Source organism: Triticum aestivum, chromosome 4B (assembly GCF_018294505.1).
Source record: "Triticum aestivum cultivar Chinese Spring chromosome 4B, IWGSC CS RefSeq v2.1, whole genome shotgun sequence".
NCBI classification, from domain to species: Eukaryota; Viridiplantae; Streptophyta; class Magnoliopsida; order Poales; family Poaceae; genus Triticum; species Triticum aestivum.
The window spans coordinates 528,442,550-528,451,851 of record NC_057804.1 but is presented as its reverse complement, the minus strand read 5'-3'; the positions used below and the strand labels follow the sequence as shown (position 1 = coordinate 528,451,851).

Below are 9,302 nucleotides of genomic sequence, written 5' to 3'. Positions count from 1 at the left end.
AGCCAGAAAAAGGCAACGGGCGATTCGCCGGCCTGCATCGCTTAATGCGTGCACGGTCAAGTAACGTGGATTGTAGCTAAATTCGGCACACCGGCCCGGTCGAGTTAGGCGTCGACCCGCTGGGCGGGAGAGAAATACCACTTCCAATTATTAACTCCGGCCACACACAGCCGGCCGCACGTATCTCTCTCCCCCTCTCTCTCTCCTTTCCTTGTAAACATCCGAGACCTTGCCAAGTAGAGTACATACCGTGCTACAGCACCCATCGGCATCGACGGCACCAGCCGGGCGCGGAACCGCCTTATTATAAAACGGTCGCCACTGCCACCTGCGACGGTCACTCGCCCGCCCCGACCCCCCTCTCTCCCCTCGCCTCTCAAACGCACAAGAGAACAAACGCCGGCGTGTGCTGCAGACATGGGTAACTGCCAGGCGGCCGACGCGGCGGCGGTGGTGATCCAGCACCCGGCCAGCGGCCGCACGGAGCTGGCCTACTGGTCGCTCCCGGCCGGGGAGGTCATGGCCGCCAACCCGGGCCACTACGTCGCCGCCGTCATCACCGCCCCGCACACCGCCTCCGAGGGGCCCGGCGCCGCCCCGCCCGTCAAGCACCTCAAGCTGCTCCGCCCCGACGACACGCTCCTGCTCGGCCGCGTCTACCGCCTCGTCAGCTTCGAAGGTACGTCGCTTCCGATACCACCAAGCTCCCGCCGCCCCCTTCGATCGCTTGCGTTGAGACGCCGCGCCGAAAATGTTTCCCGGCGTTAACTTGTTGCGCGTGTACGTTCGTACCTTCGATTGCGACGGGCGAGGGAGGGATTAATCTGCGATTCCCGCCTCTCGCCGTCCGATTAAATGCCGTTTTTTGACTACTCGTGCGGCGGATTAAGTGGAGCTTTACCCGTAATAACTTTCTGGGCCGAGCTGGCGTTCTAGGTGTCACCGTACTCCATTATTTGCTAGTATCGTCTTTCCTATTCTGTTCCCACCGAGGAGTAACTAACGAGATCTTCTCCATTGATTGGTGCTATGCGGCGATCAAACAGAGGTGCTGAAGGAGTTCGCGACGAAGCGGCACGTCAAGCTCAGCCGCGTCATGGTCAAGGCCAAGGACGATGTGGCGCCCACGAAGCCGGCCAAGCCCAGGCGCCGGCGTGGCAGCAGCGGCGCCGACGCCGGCGTCGTGCGCGAGGAATCCGACCGGTCGCTCGCAAAGGTGCGTTCGCATCTCTCCCAGTTTCCGAATGTTCACTCGCACATGCATTGCAACCACCGGCTCGCCCCAAAATCTTTTGTGATCCGTTCGGTCGCCGTCGATGGAGATCATGGATCGATCCATCGCAGCTCCTACGAATATCTTCGTCGCATTGAACTGCCAGTCCTCGTCATCGCTGTCCAAACTAGTTAATGCAGCGAAACGGCCGTGTCACCAACCCTGCACTTTTCTCTCTCAATCCAGATCATGCGCCAGTCGGTGGAGGAGGAGGAGAAGGAGGCCGCGGCTGGACCGACCTCCGGCCCCGTGCCGAAGCCAGGAGCAGACGACAACAATGGCGTCGCGGCGTCCGAGCCCGGCCTCGACGACGACGACGACGACTGCGACCTGGAGTCGCTGCTGCCGCCCGGCCTGGCCCTCGGCAGGCGGCTCGGCCCGCAGTGGCGGCCGGCCCTGCAGAGCATCGCGGAAGGGCGAGACTGAAGCCGGAGTACACGGCCGGATCAGACGCACGGCTCCGTCTCTCTCTGTGTGTATGTATGTGTAAAATGTACTCGGGCTGTACCAGCTGGGGCGTGTTGCGTAGCTGCGGCTCCAGATGCCTAGTGGTAGTAGTGCTAGTAACTGTGCAAGTATGGGTCACTGGGTGTAAAAGTGTGTAACGTGACAGATGATATGGACTTTTGACTAGTCCTCGAGAACCAAAATGACCACGCGATCAAACTGCTCGAGCCGTGGGTCGAGCGTCCCGGGCGGCGAGCCTCCCACATTATTACGTATCGGGAGGCTCAATCTCTTTTGATCGAGAGAGAAAGATCGGGATGCTCAATTGATCTCCAGTCATAGAGGCTCGTTCGGGCATCTGAACAGCGGCCGGGCCAAGCGCTGAGCGCCATCATGCACGTGTAGCAGAGGCTATCATCGAACACGTGCACGGTGATCTCTGATAGTCTGATCTCCCTCGCTCCGCAGGGGAAAGCCCAGGTTTCCTCTGCCTGCCTGGTCTCCGGACTGATCATCAGCTCGGCTCCGTGACAAAAGCCAGGGAGGGATTCGGCAGTGTTTCAGACGATGCATGGATGGACAGATGGATGCGTGTGGGAGATAGGTTGGGGACTGACCCGACCTGACCTGATAGAACTTGACCGGCGACGTGATCCCCATGCTGCCCATGCACTGCAGCTGGTATCTGTATCTGCCTATCCGTCTGGGCGACGCTGCACTGCAGCAGGCGTGTAGTAGCTCGGTAGCCTAGCTTCCGAGACAAGAAAAGTCGACACGAAAAGTGCCTGCATAGATAGCTCCCGGAGGGCAAAATTCCTGGCGCAGCATATACTGTAGGTACAGGGGCACGAGAGGCGCCGAAAGATTCGTTCGCCTCGTTAACCTGATGGACTGATCGGAACCAGCACTGGTGCTATGGCCTGCCTAGCCGCGGCTGGAATCGTTTCGTTTTGTTCTCCCCTGAGCATTGTGGTGTCTCATGCAACCAGTCAGTGCAAGGCTGCATGCATTCTCCGGTCGCTCGTCTGAAAGTCTGAAACTAATGATACTCCCGGCATTGCCGCTAGGCCGGACAGGAGAGAGATGACCCCGTCAGAGAGGATTTGATCGAGACCCTGAACAGATAATATTTGGTCGATGATAGCAAGAATCAAACAAAGCAACAGCCGTAAATGGTGCTCTTGGTCTGCATGTACTGGCCGGGCTAGTTCTGCATGCAAGTGGTTGCATGCTTCCTAGAATAGGCGAGTAGCGGCACATCACTTGCGCAGCTTCCTCCCTCCAGATCGGCCTCGCCTGCTCGTCTCCCTCAACAACCGGCAGCCTCCCCTCTTCCGGATCAAGCACCACAATCTCCTTTCGTTTTCTTCACTTCTTCTTGTTCAAAAAACAATACCGGTTCTTCTTCTTCGTCGTCGTCGTCGCCGATGAGCTACTACAACCCGCATGCCCCTGTCGGCGCCCCGCCCCCGCAAGGTGAGACGTGATAATCATTATCACCATCATCATCCTAGTTTTCAATTGTGTTCGTCAGAGCCCGTTAAATTTTACCCGTTTCAACGGGCCGTCGTGAATGCATGCTCCGATCTGTTCTTTATTCTATCAAAATCACGCGGACTGACTAAATCTCGTTGACTTGCGTAGTATAGTTATTAAAAGAAACAACTGTCGCCGACCGACAGTTTGCACGAAATCGTTTTTACGTTTTTTCTGCGGCATTTTGCATTTTAAAATTTTGATTGATTCTTGCATTCGCACTGACACTGACACATGTAAACGTGGTCGCGGATCAGGGTACCCGATGGATCCGTACGCCAAGACCGGCGTCGAGGAGAGCCAGCACCAGCCGTACCCGCCGCCGCCGGGCCAGCCGTACCCGCCGTCGCCGCAGAACCAGCCGTACCCGCCGTCGCCGCCGAACCAGCCGTACCCTCCTGCGCCGAACCAGCCGTACCCGCCGTCGCCGCCGAACCAGCCGTACCCTCCTGCGCCGAACCAGCCGTACCCGCCGTCGCCGCCGAACCAGCCGTACCCTCCTCCGCCGAACCAGCCGTACCCGCCGTCGCCGCAGCAGCAGCAGAACCGCGAGCAGTACGCGCCACTGCCGCCCGGCCAGCCGTACCCGTCGCCGGCGGGCCAACCGTACCCGCCGCCGCCGGGACAGCCGTACCCGCCGCCGATGGCGTACCCGGCGCACCCGTACGCGCAGCCCTACGGGTACCCGCCGCCGCAGCCGTACCCGCCGTACGCGCAGCCGCCGCCGCCCCCGCCGCACCGGCACGAAGGCCCGTCCTTCGCCCAGGGATGGTACGTACCCGCAACCTCACCTCACCTCACCTCGTCATCGGTTGACAGCTTCAAAACTGCGACTAGAGTTAAGAATTCAGAGGGTGATTGCATGGTCTCAACTGTCAAGAAACGTCAGAACAGAAATGGTAAAATGATGGGCACGAGGTACCGGGAAAACGGGGTCACGATGTGCTACCTTTGAGACAGGAACACGTCTGGGTCTGTCATATGCAGACCATACGTGTATGCGAGATGACGAACTAGGACTCCATTAATTAGCCAACACTATGCCCCCTGATCAACATACATTAGTAATTAGAAACTAGCCAAATACTCAAGATATTTGGGATATTTCAATGTAGACTATGTATAGACTAATACCGAGTGTGCAAACACACTAAACATGTCTATATGCATCCAATCTAGGAAGAGAAAAGCTAAAACATCTTATATTTATGAACAGAGGGAGTGCGCCTTTTTTTTACTCTGGATATTAGTTTTGCGTTGAGTCAAACTTTATAAAATTTGACCAAATTTATGTTAAAAATATCAACATCTAATATAAAAATATGCCCCATGATGGATCTAACGATATTGATATGGTCTCATGATTAAATACTATTTATAACTTAAAAAAAATCCAACTCATAAATTGTGCACCGGTGATGTGTCTTCATATTTGGGTCTGTTTCATTCAGACATTCGAAACTAGATATCATATATCTATGTTTTGAGAGTATTGTTTTCATCGTAAAAAGTTATCACCCAGTGATTTATGAAGTTGCCACTCTTTTTTGATATTAAAGCATTGTCATTCAGTTTACTTGCTTAGTTTATGACACTGATGACGAGTCTTCGACACAAGTGTGAAAGTGAAAGTGCAAAGTTATAAGGAGGCGCTATAACACAAACACTATCAGCTAGTTACTCATTTGTAGAAATAAATTACCAACACCATAGGGATGACAATGGTGATGTTGTATTAGTTGTCAGCATGATGGTGGTGCACTTACAAGAGATGGTACTAACATTGATGTTGTGTGTAGTTACCATGACAACAACACATTTGCTATGCCCTTCGCTGGAAACTTACTAGGTGATGTAATTATCGTGTTTTAGTATTAATTATCACCTTGTTGGTGCGATGTAATGACATGGTAACTACTCCTTTAATATGTTATTATATGTATTAACATACACATTGATCAAATTAGTAAACAGGTGTAGTATCACGACGATGGTGATGTGCACATCAGCCTGCCTAGAACATCATGTTGAAGATGTAGTCATTAGTTCGTTTTGAAGTAGTTGCCACCATAGTAGTAAGACTATATGGTAAGTTGTTACAAAGTAGGTAACTAGTTTCTTATTGCATGTTAACAAACGTGTTTGGAAAAAGTTTTTCGATACATACTTAAGTGAAATATAGCTTTGAAGTCATCGTCGATATAAAAGGCAGCACTGAAAAAGATTGTGGAACTAGCGGATGATTTGAGCTACAAAAGTTTATTTTAACAATCATGAAACCAAGAATTAGTGGGTTGATGTCATCATATTTTGTCCTTGTATGTGTTTTCATAGCAACTAAACTTTTCCCCTATGTACCTTCTAATTTACCTTTTCTTTCATGCCTTTGCATACACGTCGGAAATCACAGACAAGAAAACTTGCTGAGACAATAATTTGTACATTCATCCTCCTGATTTTTCATTTTTAGTAACTTTTTTTGTACTTTGGTTCATCGGTTCTTTGCAGATGCTATAGTATATTGTTGTTATGATAGTTGATTCCTGACTTCCACTATATGTTCTGTGTCCAGTCTTGCAGCATGTTGTTGCTGTTGTCTCATGGATGCATGCTTCTAAGAGAAAACATGGATCACTATACAAACTGACGGAAGACTTGGTTACAATAGTTGGGGGACGTCAACATTAGTTCGTTTAGACCCGAAGAGTTTTGTATTCATTACTTCACATAATTAAAGTTGTGTTGAGTGCATGTGTTCGATGAAACCATGAAAGTTAGTTAGTTAGGAGGGTATGTTGTAGTTTTGGTAATACATTTAGTCACTGATAAAAAATGCTATCATCTAACTGATATATCCATAGATATCAATAAATAAGGTTGTGTTTGCCACTGAGGTGAATAATGATAATCTGAATTTTCAAAACCTGTTTTTTGTTTCGCTAACTATTTTGTTTGCATTTATAGATGTTTTTCATAATATATTACAAACTACTTTTTAGCATGACAACAATTCACCGTGTTGTTGTCTACTAGTTGTGTTACTCTTCAGGGCTTACAAGCCTTGGAGAGCAACCCATTATTCCGATATCTCTAGTTGGCATCGGTCTTGGAGAGTGCTTTGTCGGCCATGAACACATACCAGGGAGAAGAGGCAGTTGGACGATGTCGTCCATGGCCCTACCCGGAAAGCAGGGCTTCGAGTGGCTCCTTTGGTCATGTAATGGACCAATAATCGCTCACAAGGAGGGTACCTTGGAGCATGAACCATCTCATATGATGGAGATCGTTGTAATGTTGTAGAAGTAAAGATTGTAAGCAACCATGCACCAACCACTCCGACATCCCGAGCTCACAGTCCCTCTCTAGTCATGGTCGCTAAGGTTAGCCTGCTCAGCGTTATATAGGCTTTTGGATGAGATTCCATGAAAGTTATATCCCATACTAGAGAAATCTTAGGAGGCCATCTTGTTGGGGATATAACTATTGGGTATGACCCGCCCAGGAGGGTCGGGTTATACCTATGAGGACTTCTGAAGCCCAAGATGACACTTGAAGATGGCGGTTCAGCTAAGGGCCCAAAGCCCAAGGGCGACTTAAGGCCCGTAGAGATAAACCGCCTTATGTACATGACTTGTATTGTAAGGCAAGAATAGTTAGAGACCGAGCCGAACACTGTTTATGAGCCGGCTGGGACTCTGTGAGCCGCTGGGCGTCGACCTCTGTATATAAAGGGACGACCTGGCTGATGAAGCCATGTACCTAAGGTAGGGTCATGGACCTGTCCAAGGTACCCTCCCCAAGGACATCTCTAGAAGAAACTACCTTTCAGTCGACCTGGAAGGATTCCACTCGACGGACTCGAAGACACTCGACCATGAAGACTCACTCGACCACCAGGAGATCTAGGGTCACTTTGCACCCGAACGGTCTGTTATTAAGTAGTCTTTATGGTCATGATAGCACTTTACGTAAGGCGTTACCAGAAACGCTAGGCCTTTATGTACATTGAACTATCCGCTACGTGGACTGGCTAGGGTCCTGGCGCACTCTATATAAGCCACCCCCCTCCACAGGCAGAAGGGTTCGCACCCCTGTAACTCATACGCATATAATCCAGTCGACCGCCTTCGGGCTCCGAGACGTAGGGCTGTTACTTCCTCCGAGAAGGGCCTGAACTCGTAACTCCCTTGCGTATACAACTACTCCATAGCTAGGATCTTTCCTCTCCATACCTACCCCCTATTCTACTATCAGGCTTAGAACCACGATAGTTGGCGCCCACCGTGGGGCAGGTGTCTTAGCGACTTATTGGAGAAGTTGCAATTGTTCCGATCGCCTTCACCATGGTTTCTGGCGGAGTTTTAGTGGAGGGCCGCGAGATCCGTGTCGGCGCGCTCACGTTCATCGCTGACGACTCCGCTTGGCTCCATGAGGCTCCACTCGACATCGACGCGCTCCCAGTCCGTGGGGTGACACACTTACGTGCATGTGTCCGCGGCGTCCTGCTGCGGCAACCGTCAGCCCCGTATCGGTCGACCCCTGCATCGTCCTCCCTCCCCGTCTCCCGCCAGCGCAAGCGCTCTGGTCGGTCGAGGCTTCAGTGGTGGCTAAGACACGCAATGGCTCGCTAATCGGCCACCACCCAAGTCGCGGCGATTGAGCCCGACGAATCTCTCTACGGCCTGTTCAATCTGTCGACTGGCTCCGTAGAGACTGCATCCGAGTGCGACAACAGTGATCCAGTGGCGAAGGTACTGATGGTCAATGGGCCTCATAGTCCTCCCGGCTTCCCCCGCACCGACGGAGGGGATGACGGAGGAGACCCAGTTCAGGTCCACGAGGAGTATCAACCCGAGCCACTCACTTCGCTGCAAAGAGAAGATCTTCGCCGCCGGAACATGGATGCTCTGCATACTCCTATCGTAGGAGAAACCCCTGAGGCTCGCGCCTTGGAGGACGCGCGTTTGGCCAACTTGGCTAAGCGCACTCGATTGGAGAACCTCCAGCGAGCACTCGATGAGCGCGCGCGGCAACGAGTTCCAAACTCCAGTCCACGTCAACTCTTTCCGTCACCGACTCAGGTATATCGAACCCCAATTTTTTCAGAATCTGGCAGCTGCAGCCCGTATAGCGGAGTCGATTCAGCCCTCTCAGTCAGAGGCTGGCAGAGGCTTGATGCAGATCAGAGATTTGCTCCAGGCAGCAGGAGATCAAAATTCAGCTGTGTCGCAGTCGCGTAATAGGATTCACAGTCGATCCGTTGCTGCGAATACAGTCCAGTCGGCCCATAGCCCAAGATTGCCTCTGCGGCGTGAGGGACGTGGAGGTCGACGTGATCAGTATGATGACCGATTCGATCGCGATGATCGGCGTCGAGTGCTTACTCCTCCCCCAAGGGGTGGGTCTTACGCCCCTCGGCAGCAAGATGACAGACGCCAACACAGTATTGGGCGAAGGGTTCCAGTCGACCCCAGAGAACCAGGCTTTGACGCGAGATCCATTATCGTGCAAGGTCTGGTCGACCGGAACAGAGCTCACCGAGAAGGCCATGACAGAGATGCGCCCACCAGCATCCGAGTTCATGTCTCAGGACCAGAGTGTTTTAGCAGAGCCATCAGAGTCGCGGTGATCCCTCCCAACTTCAGGTTAGCGACTGGGGTGAGTAAGTTCACTGGTGAGTCCAAGCCCGATACTTGGCTTGAGGACTACCGAGTGGCTGTTCAGATTGGCGGTGGTAATGATGAGGTGGCCATGAAACACTTACCGCTTATGTTGGAGGGCTCGGCCAGAGCCTGGCTGAATCAGTTGGCACCTAGCAGCATTTACACTTGGGAAGATCTTGCCCAAGTGTTTGTCAGGACATTTGAAGGAACGTGCAAACGGCCTGCAGGTTTGACAGAACTGCAGGTTTGCGTACAAAAGTCGAATAAAAGCCTGAGGGATTACATCCAGAGGTGGATCACATTGCATCATACGGTGGAGAACGTATCTGATCACCAAGCAGTATGTGCCTTCAAGGAAGGCGTTAAGAACAGAGAGTTAAGTT

General features: G+C 51.9%; 2 protein-coding genes across 2 annotated transcripts; both read left to right on the top strand.

Annotated features, from left to right (window-relative positions):
* Positions 1–321: 321 nt before the first annotated feature.
* LOC123095113 (uncharacterized) lies at positions 322–1,923 on the top strand. The gene is made up of 3 exons (XM_044516934.1): positions 322–679; positions 1,047–1,216; positions 1,460–1,923. Exons 1-3 carry the CDS (start codon positions 418–420, stop codon positions 1,697–1,699), a joined length of 672 nt encoding a protein of 223 aa, XP_044372869.1. The 5' UTR covers positions 322–417; the 3' UTR covers positions 1,700–1,923.
* Positions 1,924–2,887: 964 nt separating this feature from the next.
* LOC123095112 (vegetative cell wall protein gp1) lies at positions 2,888–6,164 on the top strand. The gene is made up of 3 exons (XM_044516933.1): positions 2,888–3,196; positions 3,514–4,027; positions 5,829–6,164. The coding sequence occupies exons 1-3, from the start codon at positions 3,148–3,150 to the stop codon at positions 5,872–5,874; spliced, it is 609 nt and encodes a 202-aa protein (XP_044372868.1). The 5' UTR covers positions 2,888–3,147; the 3' UTR covers positions 5,875–6,164.
* The last annotated feature ends 3,138 nt before the right edge of the window (positions 6,165–9,302 follow it).

Coding starts and splice junctions, on each gene's coding strand:
- LOC123095113 (XM_044516934.1), top strand. CDS start 418: ATGGGTAACTGCCAGGCGGCCGACGCGGCGGCGGTGGTGATCCAGCAC. Junction 680..1,046: donor CCGCCTCGTCAGCTTCGAAG/GTACGTCGCTTC, acceptor GCGATCAAACAG/AGGTGCTGAAGGAGTTCGCG. Junction 1,217..1,459: donor CCGACCGGTCGCTCGCAAAG/GTGCGTTCGCAT, acceptor CTCTCAATCCAG/ATCATGCGCCAGTCGGTGGA.
- LOC123095112 (XM_044516933.1), top strand. CDS start 3,148: ATGAGCTACTACAACCCGCATGCCCCTGTCGGCGCCCCGCCCCCGCAA. Junction 3,197..3,513: donor CGGCGCCCCGCCCCCGCAAG/GTGAGACGTGAT, acceptor GTCGCGGATCAG/GGTACCCGATGGATCCGTAC. Junction 4,028..5,828: donor CCGTCCTTCGCCCAGGGATG/GTACGTACCCGC, acceptor TTCTGTGTCCAG/TCTTGCAGCATGTTGTTGCT.